Source organism: Ambystoma mexicanum, chromosome 8 (genome assembly GCF_040938575.1).
Source record: "Ambystoma mexicanum isolate Mex_15411 chromosome 8, UKY_AmexF1_1, whole genome shotgun sequence".
Taxonomy (NCBI): Eukaryota; Metazoa; Chordata; class Amphibia; order Caudata; family Ambystomatidae; genus Ambystoma; species Ambystoma mexicanum.
In genome coordinates, this window is record NC_090929.1 from 214,831,846 (window position 1) to 214,853,527 (window position 21,682).

General features: G+C 45.8%; 1 protein-coding gene across 5 annotated transcripts in view; it reads left to right on the plus strand.

Annotated features, from left to right (window-relative positions):
* SARDH (sarcosine dehydrogenase) overlaps positions 1-21,682 on the plus strand; it is a 1,294,294-nt gene that overhangs the window by 69,356 nt on the left and 1,203,256 nt on the right. For 4 of the 5 annotated variants that reach the window (XM_069609627.1, XM_069609628.1, XM_069609625.1 and 1 more), the window contains exon 2: positions 3,204-3,513. In XM_069609627.1, the coding sequence (XP_069465728.1) occupies positions 3,204-3,513 (310 nt within the window). Of the gene's footprint in view, positions 1-434; positions 754-3,203; positions 3,514-21,682 lie in introns of those variants that run through there. The other variant, XM_069609626.1, reaches the window with a different exon arrangement.

Genomic DNA, 21,682 nt, shown 5'->3' on the forward strand with positions numbered 1-21,682 from the left:
ACAAAAGTGCAACTAACAAATAGCGTTGCTGACATGGGGCGGCACACCACAGTGACAGATTTCCCTCTGCAAGGAACCCACCCCCCACCCCTCCACCCCCCAACCACCTCGCCCTCAGTTCCGTAGCACAAGTAAATGGTTTAAATGTGGCTAACCAGGCCCACCCATCCACCCTTCATTAAACTCCATGGCAAAAGCATCATGTCAATATATGCCCCTTTGCATCACTCTTCTGACAGAGCTGCAGCAGTGGCTCAAAGCAGGTTCAAGGGTCACACCTACCCTTTTAGCAGCTACTGGAGCACACGGCTCCTGCAGGAAGAGGCGGCAGCAACTTTTGCACCTCCTGATTTTAAAATACTATGGATCTGTCAGTCTCTTGGCATGGTAAACTGTAAGAAGAAGCCCTAATGATTTCAGTATGGTGATGGACCATTGCACCGTGTGGATGACCGGGAACCGCCATATCGTTGAACCAAGATTTTGCATCGAACTTAGACTTAAAAGTGATGTATCGTGTTGCTCATCGACCTGAACCAGCGACGCTCCTTGTTTTCACCCATGTGCAATCGTCGGACCACTCCTGGTGATCCATCGAACTGCATCACTCCCTGCCACGGTAGAACTGAAAGGAGCCCAAGGTTGAACCCAACACAAAAGCATCGACACGACTCCCTGCCTTTGAACCCAGTTGGACCTGAAAGCTCTGCACTTTGAAGCCTAGGTCATCAGACATCCAAGGACTTTAATTGGGTACTTTTCAAAGCCACCTGGAGAATTTTTGGGGCAGTCATGAATGGTTAAAAACCCTTCATGAAGAACGCCTGCTTTGTGACATTGCTGCAATTATTGCTTTTTCCTGCCCTGCTGATTTATACAGAGTGCTTACACATGCCTGTCCTGCTTTTTTTTTTTTTTTTTTTTTTTTTTTTTTTTTTTTTTATAAATTGTTGGCTTTTTGAGTTGATTAGTTTAATTACATTGTGCATCATATTTCTATATTTTTATAGAACATTTTGGATTTTTTATTTTTTTAACTTTTGTACTGTTGCGATAGTAGGAATCTCACGTTTACATCCCTTTCTAAGAGTGTAGCCTTTCCTCTGCTCGCGTTGCCACAAAAGTCAAAGGAGATATCCCTTGACTGTCGGTTTTATCTTCATGATTAGGATCCCTGTTGGTTTGTAGAAGTGTGAGGGCTGAGTAGCCGGATTAGCTACTACTTGCCACTTAGCCACTACTTGTACTTCTACTCCTGCAGAGCACGTCTTTTCATCACACAGTTGGTTTCTACCTAGATGGGCCTGTTGGATACTTAACTAAATAACTAGGCATCAAATGTGTTGCTGATAGCTGTGTGACCTGTGCAAAAAAGCAGACTGTAATTGGGTGGAAGGTTGTGCTTTTTGGAAAGCACAAATTAAATGATTTATTTTTTTAGTTTGAGGAATTGGGTGGCACAAGCCAAACTATTGCATTAGCCAGATAGGGAGAAATGGAACATGAGGAGGGACAGACAGCTTTCAGGTGTTTGGTTATTTGCCCATCCATTGACTGGCCATGCTTATCCCTATGGCCATTCCCACCCAGTTCCTGCACCTCCCTACCCAAAACTCCTCCTTATGGGAACTCTTTGAGGTCACTTTAATCAAGCCTTGGTATCAAACTTTGCACTTGAAGTACCTGCCAGTGTTTTTTTTTTTTTTTCACAGTAGTCTTCTGGACAGTTAATGATTTGTCTACAAAATCAAAAAAAGTCCTGTTAAAAACAAGCATCAGCAAAACAGTTTTAGCTTGTGTTTAAATATTAAGCATTTGCCAGGCACTGCTATTAGACGTCCAGATACTTGCAAAATATTGCACCTGCTACCTTCCGTGGCCAGTTAATACCACTGTGGCGGTGCCTGGCAAGTGCCTTACCCATCCCTACAGAAAATCCCAAACTGTTGTCATTGCTTGCTTCAAACTGTGTTCATTATAGTAGCTTTTTACGATGTAATTTATAATAACTTTCAGTATATATTTCAGCCATAATAAGCATGTTAGAATTTATTCTTATGGAAAGTTAGCGATCCAAGATGGACAGACTGGTGAAATCCTATTGTACTCCTTCAAAATACCCCAATGAGGAAGGGGACACATCACACCAGTTGGGGTTACAGACTGCCGTGCTTAACATCAAAGTGCTATTTGAAGATATGGAATTGCTTTTATTGTTTAAAGCGCAGACGTAGCCCGAGAGCAGCAGAGCACTGTACAGAGTGTGGGTAGCCAGCATTTGGGCTGCCATCTTTTAACAGTAGCAAGATACTGTGAGGTCGGTGCGTTGGTATGTGCATCCATTGCAATTGGTACTTGGTCGGGTGTTAAGAGCCATGTTTGAGAGATTTGTGAAATTGGAGAATTGTGGGGGCATTCCGAGCCGACACAGGATCGAGTTCCAGAGCGTAGGTGCGTGACAAGAGAAGGATTGGGGTGCATGTGTACAGTGGCTACTGGGCCCGAAAGACATGCATGGGGGCCACGGCCAATGACTAGATAGCTTCATATTTGACTAATGTGGCTGTGATAAATGGATGTACGCGTCGGTCACTAGGTGCATAATGGACACTGGGCTTGGTGCTCCTTTCAAAACTCATTCTAACTACAAAATCTAAGCTTGAGCTATACATACTTGTAGCTTTGCGGTTTGGTTGTGAAGATGGATTAGCTGCAACATCAATCCCTCCATTGGGATCTAAGGGGCGCACATTCCCCTGCCCCACTGCACATACCTTTTGAAGAATTTACATATTGAATTTTGCTTGAATGTAGCAACTGGATCTCGTACAGTTCTATTTACAACCCTTGCCTTTATTTAAGTTTAAAATAAAATGCTGTCATGCCAGGAGCCTTCTTGTACTGGATACAGTTTTTATCTATGCAGTGATGGGACATCAAGTAATAAGCCATTAGTAAAACATAGTTGAAGGTTCAACCTGTTTGTGGCTAGTGTTGAGACTTGCATTGAGCCGCCTCCTCTGTAACCGCATCAGGACCTGGAGTAATTTGCACTGCATCGGACTCTTGCATTAAGTCTTTCCATAGCCACGCACACCCTTTCAAATGTCATAATTTAAAAAGATGTTGGCATATGTAAGATAGATTTTAATACAGGTTTTTATTTGTGTTTTTCATAATAGGCCTTATTTTTGTCATTTCAGGCCACGATGTCCCCCCTGAGCTGGGCTCTTAGGAGAGCTGTGTCCGGTAGGACACCTGCACTCAGATACTCCAGCAGTAGTGGCAGCCAAACATCGGAGAAGAGCGTGCCGTACACCAAAACCCTAAAAGAAGAGGGTGCTCCAGCCAAGGGGCCAACCAAGGCCCTCCCCAAATCAGCAGATGTAGTCGTGATTGGTGGGGGGAGCTTGGGATGCCAGACGACTTACCATCTAGCGAAGCTTGGCCTCAAGAACGTGGTCTTGCTGGAAAGGGACCGGCTGACTTCAGGGACCACTTGGCACACAGCAGGTATGGGGATACTTGGCCGTGCTTCAGAAGGTGCATGTTGGTGGTTGTTTTCAGGCTGTGAGTGTGGACTAAAGGGTGCCTTCTAGCCCCAAACAATATATCCTGAGAACCCGGAGAACATATAATTTGTGGGGGGCGACCGGGGCGGCGGTCACTTGGCATGGTCTCAGGTAGTCTTGTTTGCATCTAGTCTGCATGTTGTACATTTCTCTGGCTAAGGTTTTAAAATATTGCTAAATAACATTCACTCAGTACATTCCATCAGTAGCAATTCACCATTTCTTTTTATACTGTTTTTTTAGATCTCTGTTAGAAAAGGGAGAGAGACAAATGGCACCAATGTGAATGCATGGCTGAATTTCATACAATGAAAGAACATATGAACCTGAGAGACTAGTTTTTTTTATATTTGAGAAATATTTCATGATTCAAACCTGAAAGCTGTGAAGGCATCATCAAGCAAGACACAGACAATGGGTTTACTTTCTTAACAAAAAGGACTTTATTTTATGCCAGGATGTATCAAGGCCGAACTTGCTCTATGGTAAGGTGGGGTTTCCCTACCTAAAGTAACAAAGGAGGTTGTATACGAATTGTTCGATTTACAACTGCTCGAATGACAATTGACCTTTTCACAATTGACCGAATTGTGAAGGTCAATTGTACCATATATGTGGGGGGAAACCCCCCACCCAACGCCAAACCCCCCAAAACAAACCCATATATATATATATATATATATATATATATATATATATATATATATATATATATATATATATATATATATATATATATATATATATATATATTCGGTCAATTGTGACCCTTTAAATTTGAACAATTGTAAACGAACAATTTGGGTAATACCACAAAGGATAGTGTGTGCCAGTAAGTTCAACTTAAAAAAAAAAAATCTGTCTGTCCAAACCCTATACTTGATATGATCTGACATTCATAACGTGCCTGTACACAAGTGTTTCAAGGAGGGGGAAACGGAGGGAGGACTGTTTTCTTTCTAGGCCTTGTCATTCAGATAACGCACGTACAGGGAAGGGGAGTAGTGCCAAGGGCGGGGGGTTAGAGAAGTGCAGGTAATCAGAGTGCAGCCAATGGGTGGCTCATAAGTGTAGAGAGAGGGGACTGTAGGGGTTAGAGATACAAACCACAAGTGCTGATTGAGCCAAGAGGCAGTGCAAGGTTCAACTGGACAGGCAGGGAACTGGGCCCAAGTTCAGATGGTGGCCAGGTGACCTGTGCGTGGACGGACTTGTCATCAGCCGGGGAGTGGAAGAATAAGGCCTTAGTAGTTTCCGGAACCAGATTAGGTTTGCTCAAGTTTGAGAGAGGCAGGGAGGCTGTTCCAGAGGGAGGCTCCAGCCGAAGAAAGGGATCTGCCCCCAACTCTCTGCTTGGAAAAGCGACTGACATTCGGAGAGTTGGAGGTGGATGAGCTGAGAGCTCGAGAAGGGAGTTACTTGCCCGGCAGCACCAAAAGAAACTGTTAAAAATAAAGTTCTGAGCTTCTTTCAGCTTGGGCTTGTTTCACCTAACCCTTCCCCCAAGTTCAAAATAGTTCCAGGATACCTCATGGTTCTCCTCCTCAAGTTCAACACGGTTCGAGGCAGTTCGATTTTTTTGCCCATTTTTGTCTTTCACTTTTTTATACTCATTTTTGAGTCGTATAAATTCAAACTGAGGCTTTCTTTCACTTCAACACTCCCAAGTCGGGCCACTCAATCTAAGCGCAGTTGTAGGACCACACAGTGCACCCATTACAGGTCAAGCAACCGATAACCATTGGCACTTTGTAATGCTCTTAGCGCTCCTTGATTTAACCCCGGTTTCCCTCCCCCACACCAGAACATGTGCAGCGATTTCTCTTTGGCAGTTCTTGGGGCTTGACCATCACTTGTATATTGGTAGTCTTTTGGCTTGTACTTGCATTCAACTTGTTCTGTGGTGTAGATCTTCTTCCACCCCCTTGCTTTCACCCCGCTTATTTGCAACATCTTTTCTTTCACACTTGCTTTTCATTTAGTTCATAAATATTCATGGCAGCTTTCACTTTGTCTCTCAATGCCTCTTAGCAAGTTTCACTCCAATAGCAGATCATTCACTTTACACTTGTGCTGCAAGATGACATGATTTCCATATAATCTCTTTAGTTTGGAACTCAGCGGGGCAGCTCTGTTTCTTGCCCTTCTGTCCTTCTCTACACTCTCGGAGTAGGGGTTGGGAGCTCCAGTGAGCTGTGGTTGCTGTCTGGAAACCTTTGTGCAGCAGTTGGGCGGCTCATGTAATTGCTGATGTTCTAGTTCTCTCGTGACCACATCAGGCCACAGCACCACTTCCCTGGCAACAACACACTGTCCTCTCTACCGGTCCTGCTCCTCGCCAGACAGCTGCCACCTTCTTTCTTGGCAGGTTCTCCCTGCTTTGCTGCTTGGGCTTCCTTATAAGCACCTGTAGCATTCCAACAGGTTGTAGGTGTGAGTAGTTTGCTTGATCCTCATTACACCAATTAGCTGGATGTGCCTGATCCTTCATATGCATCTTCCTCTTCTCAGTACTATAGTGGTGAAACTGACTAGAAGTGTGCATTACCCCTAGTCTCCTCTTCTTCATCCCAGTCTTAAAAGTATATAATAAGGGAGTTTCCACTGGTCATTCTGAAAGGAGGGAGAGGGGGGCTGTTGACATGACCATATAAAAGCTTCCAGATGGGAAGGTTAATCATGAAAAGGGAAGCGGTGGGGGGGGGGAAATACCACTTCTCACCTGCAGACATCCTCTCCCCACAGTAGCTCTACCCAGGTGAACTCCCCCCTTCATATCCACCCCCAGGGTTGGGATCCAAAAGCAATGGCCTTTCCCTGGCCGCCTGAGGGGAGGACGTTTGTGAGAAAGAAGTGAGGATGCCCTCTGGTTTCTCACAAAGCCCACTGGGCTTGGTGCTCATTTCATTCAACACTCGACCAAACAGTAAATGGCTGCAAAATTCGAACCATATATACTCACGTTTATGTATGAGGCTTGTGCAGAAGACCACATCATTTCCCTAAATGCATTTTTTTTCTCACAATTTGTACATTGATTTGTTTGGCCTCCGCTGTTCTCAGCTAGTGCACACTGCCTTGAAGCACACCTTAAGACTTGTGATGCAAGCTTCAGATGCTTATTAGAGGGAACAGGACGGAATCTCAGCAGCACCCCTGCCATGAATCAGTTTTTGGAGACCGTTATCCCTGCTCCATTTTAAGCCCTTTGTTAAGCCTTCTTGCAATTTCTCACGCACATCTTTTCACTCTCCCTCTTGGCATTCAGAGATGCATGGAAAGGGAGGGCTGAGCAGGTCTGTAGCTGTCTGGGGACCCTTGCTGTGTTAGAAATTGGCGCTCGAGGTATAATGTATTTATTTAGCGCTTTTATCCAAAGCGCTTTATATAGAACATATTTACCTCCAATATTTGTACCCAATTGATAGTGGTATGCAGTTGAGTGTGTGTGGTAAGGAGCCTCCATGGCACTTGGTGAAGTGGGGCTGAGAGGGGGAGATGTGGCTGTATATGTAGGATGACACGATTACAAAAAATCAAAATCTGATAAAGGCCACTAACATTAAAGTAGCTGGACAGTGGCTGTCAACACAGAAGTAGGACTTTGTCTGAACCAACTCTCTGTACTAAAAGTATGTCTTTGTTCTTAATGTCAGAACCTTTTAAGCTATCATATACTTTGAATTAAATCAATGCAATTGTATTTGGTTATTTGCCAGCTCCAAGTTAACCCATTAAAGCGCTGTTTAATTGAATTGATATTAAAATCTGACCATGCATGCTTTTTTTTTTTAAACCTTGTTTTTCAGGGAGTGAGCTGCATTTAGCAGCAATACAAAGTGATATTGGTTATCTGGGTTCCATGTGGGGTGAGCACTGTTGGCCGTAGATCCTGCCCCATGCACCTTTTCTTCCATCCCATCTCCTCCTCTAACACAGTTCTTGCTCCTCGCTTGCAAGAGCCACCCCAGCTGCTGCTTACAGTACAGAACCAGAGAGACTGAACCCCAAGAGGGATGTTTTGATGGTTAAATATAGAATGGGAGAGACTGCAACAGAAGATTCCCTGAGATGAGGACCAGCCTCCTGTTTGGAGATGTTAATGGTGAGGCGACCTTGCCTCTACAGTGGATATGAGGGGAATACGGTTTAACTATGCCTGTGTGCTGAGATTCTGGCTGACTTTGTAATGGTCTAGACTTCAGGCCGTACACCTGTATTGTAGTGACATTGTAACTTTTTAGTTTTTTTTAAAGTTGGGATACACGGTTAATGTCTAGTGATCACTTACAGTATTATAGTTATACGAACAGGGCTCCATTTGCACTCGCCACTGGCTAGTGATGATTGACACTTGGCGAGCATGAATATGTGTGCTCGGTTTGTGGAATTGTGAGAGGTGCATTTTATGGCTCGCTAGTAGATTGGAACGTACAGGTGCAAGATAGTTGAGAGGAAATGGCGTGCTTCCGGTACACCCTCTGACAAACTGGCCTACCACCTTCTCCAAAGGAAATGCCGTCTCTTTCCGCACCAAGAAGAGAGCCCACATCCAAGCTTGCGTCTCTGCAGCATCTAACAACTAGGCCGAACTCTTTAAAATCTGCAAGGAACTGGCCAATCCTGCTGCAGTCTGCACTTCTCCTGTCCCCTCTGCATGGCCCTGGCTTTTAATTTAATCTCTAAAACTCAGGACATCCTGACCTTTCTTCTTCTCCCCCTCCTCCCTGCTCTTCCTCTGGCCCTTCTTTGGCCACCTCTCCTCATTTGGCCACCTCTCCTCCCTCCGTCTATGCCTTTCCCCTGTTTTCCCCAGACAAGGTTTCTAGACCAGTCCGATCTATGAAAGTCTGGTGAAAACAGGTTCACCCCTGTTCCTCCAAAACCATCAAGGACCACATCGGCACCCTGGCTCCTGCTCTGGCTGACTTCTGAAACCCCTCCTTTGGCACTGGAGTCTTCCCTTCACCCCAGGAAGCACTCCCCTGTGCACCCTCTTAAGAAACCCTATGCTGGCCCTTCCTGCCCGGCTAACTATCGCCCAATCTCCTTCACTCCTTTCCTGGAAAAAACTCCTGAAAAGCTGGCCATCTCCCACTTACTGAATCTGTTGGCCATCTACATGACCATTGATCTGGCTTCAGAGCTGCCTGAAGCACGGAAACTGCTCTCCTGAGAATCCGTGAAGACCTGCTCTCCACCCTTGACTCCAACACCCCCGTGTCCTCCTTAGTTGATCTCTCTTTTGCCTTTGACACAGTCAACCATGCCATCCTCCTCAACCGTCTGTGATAACCTGGGTATCACTGATCAGGCCCTGGCTTGGCTGACTTCCTTTCTCTCCAATTGACCCTCCCAGGTCCAACTTGGGTCCTTCCTCTATCTCTACCTGTGGTGTTCCCCAGGGGGTCTAACCACTCTCCCTGGCTATTCAACCAATACCTGACACTTCTTGCCCACTGCATTGCCGCCATCTCCCCAAACGTTCAGTGCTATGTGGATGACACTTGACTCATTTTCAGGCTCCCTTCTGCCTCCTCTTCTCCACTCATCCGTCTGTCTGGTATCGAGGAGTGGTGTGCTGCCAATGATCTCTGCCTTAATGCCAGTAAGACCAATTCTCCTCATTGGCTCCCTCCTTTCCTGTCACTCTCTGGCCGGCCTGTCTTGGCCATCTTCCGGCTCCCACCTGTGAGGCTAAACTTCAGGGTAATCTACAACTCCACCCTCTCCTTTTCTCCACGCATCTCTGACGTCGGTCACACTACCAGCTGCACCTCCTCAGAGGTATTGTTCCTTTCCTCTCCTTCCCCCAGAAGCTCATTGTCTCCAGAGCTCTGGTTCTCTCTAGGCTGTACTACTGCAACAGCCTCTTTCTAAATCTGCCTGTCTATACTCTCTGCCCTCTGCAACTCATCCAAAACAGGGCTGCGAGACCTGTCCTAGGCCTCAAGCCCAGGGATCGTATCTCTCCAGGACTGGAATCTCTGCAGTGGCTGCGAGGATTAAGTTCAAAACCCTCTGCATTGTCCACAAGGCCTTCTGGGGCATCAATATCTTCAACTCTTTCTTCCTTCTCAAACTCTTCTCTTCTCCGCCTCTAACTCCCTCATAGTCAGGTGCTTCTCCAAGCAACGAGTTGGTGCTAGATCTTTCTTCGGCTCGGGCCTCCTTCTGGAACAGCCTCTCAAACTTGAGGAGAACCATTTGTGGTTCCGGAAGCACCTCAAGACTTGCCTCTTTGCTTCTGCTTTCTCTCCACCTCGCCCCTGCTGATCTCCTGGCTGAAACTGCACTGGTTACCTGGCTACCCTCTGATCTCGGGCCCAGGTCACCTACCCTCCAGTTGCACACCTGCACTGCCCCCCTGGCAACCCTTGGACTTGGGGACTGTTTCTGAATCCCTAAAGCCCCCCATCAGCACTTGACGCCTGATGTCTGTACTTATCCTTGCACTTGCTACCAGCTGGCCACACTTTTTATTTCTTTCTTATTTATTTTGACTGTTTTATCCTATGCATTGCACCCCCCCCCCCCCCTCCCCTGCTCCTTGCGCAATCTCAATGTCCTCTGCCTAGTAAGATAGTTCTGTCCTCCCTATACCCCTCCCCCCTCCTTTTCCTCGTCGGGCCTTGAAACACTGTATACGCGCGTTATAAATGCCATATCAAAACGTATAAATAGAAGTTACATGACTTCCTATTGTGCTGCCAAAATATCCCTTTTAACAAAGACCAATGAAGAATCCTGCATGACTGTTTTTTTTTTTTTAAATTAAAAATAAAACATTTTTTACAAAAATTAGCATTTGGGAACTGATCACCACATATTTATATTTGACAAATATAATTGCAATAAACGAGTTGTAAGCAATAAACGAGTTGTAAGCTCGATTCGTGAATCCGATCATGCACTCTAGTCCTGTCGTACATTTTAGAGAACCCTTAACCTAACATTAAAGCCCTCGCTCCGAAAACCCTCAATTTCAGCAAAATTGCGGTGAGCACTGGGTTTCGGAATAAAGATGGGTATGAGCATAGCCCTGGTCCAGTCACAGTGCACAGGCATCATTGGATAATTATATGTGGGATAAAGGGCGTTTCCCATCTTTCAATAGTTGTTCAACTCACTGCAAAGTGAAGTTTTAGTCCACCCGTGTCCAATTGCTGCTGCTAGTCTTTGTGCACTAGGAAATATAATTCTAAATTATTCGGACAATTGTACCCTTGATTAGATTGCTCCTGCGGAAGTCCAATTAAGAAATCCACGAAGGAAAAGTGGTTTGGGGAGAATTGATTGGCAGGTGTGGGGGGAAGTGGGAGATATTAAGGGGAAGGGGAGGCGGCACCCATTTCTCAATATGGCCCAGCTGCAAACGGAGGCCTAAATGATTACCCAAAATCCAACAGGGACCTGCACCTTCACATATCTTGGGAAGGTGCTGATGTAGTGCTGTATATATCTATGGCAGTAAACCATTATCATGAACTTCATAAAGTAGTCCCTTGTGCAAAAAACAGTAGTGCTGCATTTTAAAATCCAACCGTGTTTCCGTAGAGTACATCTTACACTCCAGGTAAAAAAACAAAAGAAAAACCATCAGATATCTTTACCTTCCTGTCACCATAGAGACACTACAATGCCCATCACTGAACCCTGTATCCCACTATCACATGACTATGTAACCCTTGCTGCACTGCACACCGGCTCTGCAACATGTTACAACCCCCCCTGTCTCCCAAAACAAATGTAAGTGTTGGTCTCATGATCAGCAAGACCACTCTATCTGCTCCCCTTATCTTTCTCTCTCTTTACCCCACCTCCATTGATTCGAATACCAGCCAACTCCTTGCCCCCACTCCTCTCTTCCACACATATTGCCCAACTGGCACCTGCAAAATCTTCTCATAACTGCACCTTCTACTGTAGTCCTGTCCAGCCAACATTCCCATGGTTGGGCTGGGTGAGTCACAGCATGAAGACTCCTTAATTACAATATGACCTTTTCACCATTCCCCTTTTGAGCATCTTTAACTTCCGGACTCTCATTGGCAAGAACTCTCTCGAGCTTCTCTTTCTATCCTCCATGCTCCACTCATCTGACCGCTCTATTGATCCATCGCCCCCTGATCATGCCGTTCACCATGTATGTACCCTCCACACTCCCACTGGCCTTCACCAAGTTCATGGATACCCATGCAATCTCCTTGACAGTCCCTATCCTGCCCCCTCACTTTTAACCCCCTCACCCCAACCATCGAGAACTGCAGCCATTCAACAAAGACGCCCATGCACAACCACGTACGCCACAGCAGAGCGATCTCGCCTCCACTCTCATACTTAGACTCTCCTTTCCCTTAATACTGCCCTCTACTCTGCCAACGCCTCGTTCTGCACTAACCTCGTACCTTTCTGCTCCCACCCTTGCAAGCGTTCCATGACCACCTATGCCATGCTTCTCTGAAAACCCATTCCCCATCCTCTTGCTCAGCTGAAGACTGCATTTTTGTGTAGTGGACCTAGGTGGCAGAGGTATGCTAAACTAAGTCTCCTCCACCCTCTTGTTGATATCTCACTTTCAAACCTAAATCCCACATGAAACTCTTACTGATCATCTGCTCGGCTTACCCATCCTGTACACCTATGCATCCATGTGTGCCTCCACCAATGCAGGAACTCTCCTCTCTCTTCAACCTGTCTCTCCCATTGGCATTTGTCCTGCCCGCTACAAAATCACCATCCTCTCCATTCTTAAGAAACCCACTGCTCACCTCGAACAACCTCTTCTTCAGACCATCTCTACCGCCCTACCACTCCAGAATACTCAAGCATTTCAGTTACCTTGAGGACAAGTGTTACCCACACTCTACTTCCAATAATATTTGGGAGGAACACTCTATCAAAACACTTGCCCCCTGTCTCCAAATGTCGATCCTAAGCCCGCCACTCTCAACCTCTTCTCCGTTCTAATTCCAGCTCTGAGCACCATCTCTCCCTCCAGCGCGCTTCTCCCTTGGCTTTAGAGGAATTTCACTTGGATAATTTGCCTCTACCTCTCCAACTGCTCCTTCTTCTCCTGGAACGCCAACATTTATCCCCCTTCTACCTCCTCCTCCATTGCATTGGGCCGCCCACTCATCTTGTCCTTTAATTTTCATTATCGCCTCCTCCATTTTTATTTTATTTTTTGTGTTAATCTGAACCATGAGTAGCAGAGCACAGTATACAACTGAAGTGAAAAAAGGTAGTTGATATTAGACTATCGAGATTGTGTTGGGAACAGAAACATTTGATAGACTCAAGCAACAGAATGCCTGCCATGGAGTAAGTGATGTTATGACTTCGGGGTTCACAAGGCAAAACATTTCTCGACTTTGCAACTATCGAGCCCCAGATATGACCGCATGATGAGTCAGAATTACTATTTGGGGACTCTAGGACCATATAGGTCACCTTCAACATTTTCCATTTCGTATGTTTTAGATTTTTTTGGTGGCCAGACAGACTTCTCTTGCAGTCCCCCCCACCCCCCTGCCTTTTTACACCCCTTGTTTATACCATTACTTGAGGTATATGGTATTGGCTCACCCTTAAGGAGCCTAGTAACAGGGGTGCCTCTCATACTTTCCATTTCTGCATGAGGATAATTCCAACACCCTGCACAGGTTTGAGGGACTACGTTGGTAGATGATGGATTTTAGTTTTGACTTCACCAAGGGTGCAAGCCAGTTTACAACATTGGGCTAGCAATGTACCTTTTTGGAAGCCATTGGAACCAACACTCTGAGCTTCCTTTGCATGTAACAAATCTCATGGCTGAAAGCTGGCTGGACAGTTAACCTTTCACCCTTCAGAGGTCGGGCAATAAAAAATCAGTGTTTAGAAGTTGAAGGGCGACTCTCGTGAACCACTACATAGTTAAATACGTGTGTGTATTACCTTACTGGGACCTGGCTTATTGATCTTTTATTTCTATCGTGCTCGTACACAAGTGTTTCAGAGCGTGACAAGGCAAGGGAGGGGAACAGGGGAGAAAAAAACTACGATCTTACTAGACCCAGTGACATTGAGAACACGCAAGTGCATGGGAGGGGGGAAAAGTGCATGGAAGGGGGAGAAGTGGAAAGTGCGGAGAAACGGATAATTAATAAGAATAACAAATAATAAAGGCAACAAACGGTGGTAGTGCAGCCAGCAATTGACAAGTGCTGGGTTTCAGGCAGCAGACAGGGTAGGTCTGAGGTGCAGGAAGGAAAAGGGGGGCGGGGGGACTGTATGGGTACAGATACACACCCCAGTGCAAGGGGTGGCCCAGAGGCAGTGTGGGAGGGTGGCGAGCAGGTAACTGAGCCCAGAGGACAGAGGTGTTTAAACTAGACATTCCAAACTCCCCTTTGCCTCCAATGAGGTTTTGAGATGGGAGTATTTTACACACTTTTTGTGTAAATGAAATTGTAAGATTAAAAGTTATTTGCATGTAATGGGCAACCAAAACTTGCATAAACTTGAAAATGAATAGAACACATTAGAAAGCAAACCGTTGTGTAGGGAAGATGTGTGGCTTCAAATAATGCATTACATTTGTGGAAAGCCTTTGCCTACACACTGTGCATGAACACACCATACAGATGCAGCCTGATGATACATGCACACAACGAATGGAACTCAAAATACTTTGGTGCAATGTAAGCATCGAGTATTCACTAGAATAAGTAATTTCTTAGTTACAAAGGATACTTCACAATTGTTAAAGTTTTCCATCTTCTTACTGACAGGACCCTAACATGCAAGCAAAGTAAATAAGAATCTTGGTTATCTGAGCAACTTGTATGCGATGGATACACCGTGTTAGTGAATCCAGCAATTCAAAGAAAAAGAGGTCGCCATCGGCTGGAACGGGTCAAATATTGAAATAATCAAATCTGACTATCTTTAGCTGTGCCCATGGGTACAAATTTTCAAACAAATGAGACCCAGCTTGGAGAAGATGGTGCCGAAGTCCATTCCAACCAAATCGGAAACATGGGGCATAATGAATTTGTATTGGAACCCTACGGCCATGGCAGAGGAAATCTCGACAGTTTTCTCAGCAATTGATCAAGCCAAGACAAAATATATTGATATAGAATTCATCATCTGTGGTGATTTTAATATACACCTCTGCGATCTCAATGGTGACGACATTGAAGAACATAAACTACACCCTCCAGCTAAAAACTGGAACAAAGAAATGGCAAATAGGAATATGTTCAGATCTGACGGCATCTATATAACCACTGGTCGCCCTATATAAACCTGGGCACGAGGGAGGACCACTGCAACAATTGATTATATTTTTTTTGTCCAAAGGAATCTATGATGAAATCAGCAACAGCCGAAACATCAAAACTAACAGTGATCATTACATCATAAGAGTCTGGCATTTTATACACCTAAGTAATGAGAAAAGATGCGTTCCACCAATGGAGATCAACAACGGTAGGAATGTATTAAGAATAAGACAAAATATGCTAGAAAAGGTACCGAACATCCTGCTGAATGCCAAGATGGAAGACACACCACAAATGAACTATGAATGGTTGCTTTATCCATTTAGGAAATCAATGAAAACAAACCAAGCTGCAAAACGTAAACACATCCATGCATAGAACACCAAGGTGGCAGAAAAGAAGGAATCTAGGCAGAATATAAAGCGGTTAATAAAACAAAATTCGAGCAATAAATATAAACCAATCAGACTGGCAAAGCAACAACACAAAAATTGGCTGAGAAACAGAATGAGCGTATTACAAGGATGCAGAAAAGATGTTACAAACCCTGAAAAACAGTAACACAAGGCAACTGTGGTCCCTCCTAAATGGTCAGACGCTCACACAAGACTCAATGGATGTCGATGTACCTGAGGCTAGCTGGACACATTATACGGACCACAGTCAAAGAACAATGTGTGCATACAGCAAGTGAAGAATCCAATTTGGCAGTTTGACTGGGAGCTCTGTGATATACAGAAGGCAATCCAGAGTCAAAATACATCTAGAGGGACAGGCCCTGACTGCCTTTCCAACGTGATCATTAAGCAGAACCCAGATATCTGGGGATCAGTGTGCGATTGCATATTCAAGCTAATCCAGAAGACAAGGAACATACCAGCGATGGCAGCAAGCAACTCTAATCCCTATATTCAAACATGGGTCAACCAAAGAGACAAGGAACTACAGTCCACTCGCTCTACTGGACCCACTTGGGAAGATTTTCGTGAACTGCTACTTGAGAGACTGAATAGCTGGGCGATGAAGGAAACGAAACACGCCACCAGACAAACGGGATTTGTGAAATCCATAGGAACGAACATCAACCTTTTTCTGTTGAATTTACTAAAACGTGAAGCCATAAAATCAAGAACCCAGATCTACGCAGCCTTCGCGGATCTAAAATTGGCTTTTGACTTGAACAGATTGTCTGTGGAATAAACTGAGTTCATGGGCTGTCCGAGCAACATCTTAGAACCCAACAAATTACTATATGGAAACGCCACCATCAGAATGTTCAGGGAAGGCGTACTCGCGGATTATATCAAGACATGGAATAGCCTGAAACGAGGCTGCCCCTTGGCAGCCACACTGTTTAATTTATTCACAGCTGATTTTGAAGCAAATACTTGCACTCCGCTGATCCACTGAAACTTAATACAAGTATATTGTGTGTCATGTATGCAGATGATATTGTACTACTAGCCAAAACTCCAACAGGGCTGTAGATCGCCCTACAGAAATTAGAGGAATACATGACTAAAAACCAGCTTGAAATAAACATTCAAAAAACAAAAATCATGCCCCTGATGAGACAACGCCAATGGAAAGGAGAAAACATCTCTTTCTACATCTGGAAGGAAAAACTGCAACAAGTAAAGCAGGTAAAATACCTTGGAGTATGGCTAATGCAATCTCCAATGGAGAAAGAATGGGCTCAACACCTGAAAGCTAAAGCGCTATCGTTAGCCAAAATACTTAATCGGAAATTCGGAAAGTTTTCTCTGTCTCCACTAATAACTTTGTACAGACAAAAAGTGATGGCAATTCTAAAATGGCGCAGAAACGATGATAAATATCGAAAACCCCATCTGGCAACAATTAGAAGGCATTTTCTGGAGGAAAGTACTAGATCTACCAGCGTCCTTTCCAATGCCACTTATACGCGCAGAGCTTGCTCTACAATCCTTGGTCTCAACCGTAGTATGGAAAGAACTCATCTATACCGGAAAGTAATGAGCGACACATTTCCGCTACTTGAAATTCTACGAAGCAGGAAAAATGGAAGTAATGAACAACCATTGGACATCTGGAAAAAAGCTGTGGAGGCTAAAAGAGAAGCAACGGGTGTTTCTCTGGACATGCTGCTCAACAGACCGCAAAAGGCAAAAAAGAGAATTGCAGACAATGATTGGCTACAGACGAACGACACGAAAGCCACGTTCCAACACTATCTGCCATGCAAATTTGATGTCGGATCAATTAACAAACTGCCATCATACTTAGAGGTTTCCATCGCATAAGGTAAGGAATACTTTTATGAGATTGCAGTGAAATATCTTACCAACACGTGAAATCATGGCAGCCAGGAACAAACTTCCAGGAAACCAAAAACACTGTTGGTTTTGCAACGACAAAGACAATTGAAAGTTTGCACCATACCATGATATGCCCCGGTTTAATCAAAAAAAAATCTATGCATAGGATGGTTTGACAACCAATCGCAACCCTCTCCTGAAGATCGATGGATCCAAATTCTATCGGAGAAATGAGAAAAAAAAACGATTTTCGCAGTTTCTTTTTGGAATAAAATCATGGATAACATTCAGCTTGGATGAAAAACAATGACAATAGAATTGGGAGAAAGAAATGGCAATAACTCCAATATGAAGGACTTGACTTGATTTGACATTTGTGTATATGATGATATGAACCAAGAGAGATGTATGATATCATAATAAGATCAAAGTTTTGAACTGAAAACCAAAACATTTTAATAAAAAAAAGAAAAATATGCATGCATATTTCTCTCAATGAGCATCTAGAAACTAGCCCCCCTGGGCAGGCTTTCTTTCTAAGGCCCTGTCTTTTCACCTGTCCATTACCTGGCCAGGTCTGCAGGTCCCTTCCCACACACCCCCACGTGCAATGGAAGCCGAGGAGAACTCCACACCTTTCTGACACATTGTTGTGAGCTTTGGAGCATCTAACTTTCTTTCTTTGGAGGTCCGTTCCCTTACTAACTTAATTGTTCCTTCCTTCTTCACCTAGGACCGTCCCACCTCTCACTTCTCATTTGGACTCCCACCAGACTAGATGTGCACAGCTGCTACATGTGTTGTCACCAGTCCTGCTGAAAAGTCGAATGTAGTTGTGGCTTTTTGGTGTCTTCACTAGCTGAAACACTACCCTATCTCCTCTCGCCATTGTGCCCCCCCCTCCTTGCCCAACCCCCTTCCTCCAGTGCATGAGTGCCTCTGACTGGTAGGTGTCCGCCTCTTCCCCCTCCCCCCAACCCCATCACTGCAGCCTACCATGTCGCTATCTCTCCTATCCACTCCAACTTAGCTATCTACTATCCTTCTCCTATCACTAAATCTGGCCGGAAGAAACTTAAGGACATATTGGGCTCCAACCATGGCCTACCTATTGCAGATACTTATGTCACTGACATCCTCTTCTTCGTTAACACATCTGACCTATGGACTCGCTACATGGTCTGCTTTCTCTCTTTCGCCTCTTCCTCCATTAATGGTGACACTCGCTGGGAGGTTCTCCTTGACCTCTTCGCCATTTCCAGAGTCCTCATTAATGTTTATCTCAATGGAACCATTATAGCTCAGAGTCCTCAACCAAAACGTTTGTCTTTTCGACAGGCTCCTCCCTCAGCTCTCTAACCTCCCCTCTCCCTCCAGCCAGGCTGTTACGCTAACCTGGCTCCCACAGGGGCGTCGATCGGACCCGGACAGCTGCGACCTCCTCCAACGTGAAGCGTAGTGCAGAGATGACAGACTGGACTGGACCGCTTAATCTCGTCTGCTTGACCCGTAGAAATATTCTCCTTATGTTTGTAAATGATGAGCTCTCCATCCTGCGTGGAATGCAGGGGCGCGTAGATACCAGTTACTTCACTGGTTTGAGGGCGTTGGAAGAGTTCCGGATGAGTATTGACTCGGAGGTGCCAGGCGAGAAACCGTAAGTATAAAGTTCAAAGAGTTCAATATGTCCGATGTACACTCTTGTACATTCCTTTTTTGTGTTTCAGCTGGGTCCAAGGGAAGATTGTCTTGTGGCAGCTGATGGTGTTCAGGTAAGAGTCTGTATTACCCAACACTGTCCGGCAAAAGATGCGTGTGTTTAAATTGTTGGTTTCTCTCTCGTTACAGGTGTGGCGTAAGAAGTTGCGGTTTGTTACAGAATTATGCCTCCAGTTGTTAATCGGGTAAGTCAATGGTGGAGAGGTTGTATTTGTTGGCTCTCTCGGCTCACCTTATGTTTCTTTTGTCCCCTAGATGGTGGAATTCGGCGGAGAAAATGACAGAGGCTGTGCCGAATCGAAAAATGCTGTAAGGACTGGTGAGTATGGCGCGGCGCTGCAGCTGGCGATGCGACGCATGTAGAATAATGTCCTTTTCAAGTTCGAAGACGTGATGGATCCGGAATTCAGGTAAGGATTGAAATAATATCTGTTTTCTAACCTTTCCTTCTTTCTTCAATTGCTAGGCGCTCTGGATTCGAGACGGGCGTGGCTGAAGACTGGATGCTGACTGCAGGCACGGTGAGCATTACGCTGATGGATGCAGAATAACGCGAAGCATGTACTGCTGTTCGGGTGTGGTTTAAATAGCCTCCAAAGTAGTTCCAGGTAAGAAGTCCCTAGAACCACACCCGAGTAAAAAATAGTCCCTGTAGTAAAATAGTCCCATCCAGGCCTCACGTTGGCTTGGATTCATTTGCAGCATGGTCTGCATGAGGTAAGTAAAGTCCATGAGCCTGGTGCCAGGACTGAACCCAGACAGCCCCCAGCCGGGGCTGCTGGGGTTTTATTAAATACCTGGATGCCTGCTCCCGGGGCTGATGGGCTTGATCCGGATGCCCGGGGGTAGGCATCATGACACGGGGTCCCTTGCCTTCTGTGCCTTCCTCCTCCTATGCACTGGCTCCCTTGCCTTCTGTGGCTTCCTCCTCCTCTGCACTGGCTCCCTTGCCTTCTGTGCCTTCCTCCTCCTCCTCTGATCAGGCTCCCTTGCCTTCGGTGCCTTCCTCCTCCTCCTCTGCACAGGCTACCTTACCTTCTATGCCTTCCTTCTCTGTACTTGCGCTCCTGCCTTGTCATGTCCTGGCTCCCTTGGCTCCTTCGCCATCCTCTAGTATCCCCCTGGCACTCTTGCCACCACTGAGGGAACCACGGTCCCTTGTGCCCCTAACCCGCGCAGAAGAGCTTCAAAGATGGCAAGCTGCTCCACGTTGCCATTCAACACCCGATCAGCTGTCAAATGCTTTTCTGCAACCTCCTCGAACTTGCATATCTTGATGTGCTTGCCATCGCAGAGACATGGTTCAAGAATAGCTCTGTCTCAAGCTTTGACACTCCTTCCTGAAGGCTACAAAATCCTCTCTGTGCCTAGGCCTCAGAAGAAAGGTGGGGGAGTGGTGCTTATCTTCCCAGAATGGATATCTTTGTCCATCATCCCTACTCTGGCCTACTCCTCTTTTGAGTACTAAGTTTGCAGACTCTCACTCTCCCCTAAATCTTCTCACCATGGCTACCTTCTATCAGCTGCCAACAGGACAGTTTGCTCTCTTCCTCTCAGAATGGGCTGACCTGGCCTCCTTGTCACAATCACACAGGAACACATGCACACACCCCTCAGGTGGTGGGTGCCATGGGACCATGCCGAGGAAGGACCCATTCATGTCCCTTCGGGACACAGACATGGCGCCTGGCTGGACTCTGTCCTGGCGCCAAGCTCATGTAGTGAATCAACACTGGGTTGCATTAATTCCATTTGGGCTGCTTTTATTCCGGGCCTCTTTTACAGGCAAACTGCTGGGTGTGGCTTTCTAGGCCCAACTTCATGTGCCAGCTACTGGGTGTGGCAGATAGACCAGGCTAATGGGCATGGCCTGGGGAGCCCAGCTATATAAAGTGCTTCATCCTCGAAGGCAGCGCTTCGCGTTACGTTGCACTTAAAAGCAACGTGACGCTTACCCACGCACAAACCTGCAGATGGGATAGAATACTCACCCTGGAATCTGACGATCCCGCTCTGACATCTCTCCACGGCAGTCTCCTTCCACGAACCCGGTCACTGCAAAAGAAGAAAAGGTTGGAGCATCTCACCAACTGAAAAGCCGCGCTGCATTCATAAGCAGGTGCGCAACTCTACAATACAGCATACCAATTACCTGCAGCCACGGATCCAGTTCTTCACCACTCCGGGTACAGCAGTTGCGCTCAACAGCTCCAGGGCTCCGTTTCCACCACCTACATGTGGGGTAAAGAGCAAAAGAACAAGATTAGAGAAGGAACAGACAATAACACACAAAACGAACAACATATTGAGGAATGAACGAAAACGAACGGTAACTGGAGACAAACAATACAAAAAAACTAAAAAGGGAAGGCTGAAAACAAACACGCAAAGGAAGACCAACAAGAACACTACTTACCAGAAGAGGTGGGTAGTCGCTGCTGGACTGTACTGCCCTCATTGGACCAGTGAAGGAACTCTGTCCATGGCAATTAAGCGCTCCTACCAGAAGTCGCAGGACGGGGTGCCCACAGACATTAATAACCAGGTGAGCCTTCAGGGACAAGTGCATCTACAGCAGGTACGCCCCTGGGAAGGGACGGAAGGGCGAAAGGTTGCAGGCTAGCATCACTCGACGCCCTTTGTATTTAAGCAGGTGCGTGACCCTGAGAAGCTTCTCTCCATATATTGCAGTCACCGGTGCAGCAGGCAAGCGCAGCCCCAGGATGAATTTCACCCTTGGGAGGGCTACAACCGTGCCCCAATGCCCCTGCAGAGACAAGGTAAGCGTAACAGAACGTGAAGCCTCCTACGAATCACTGCCTGG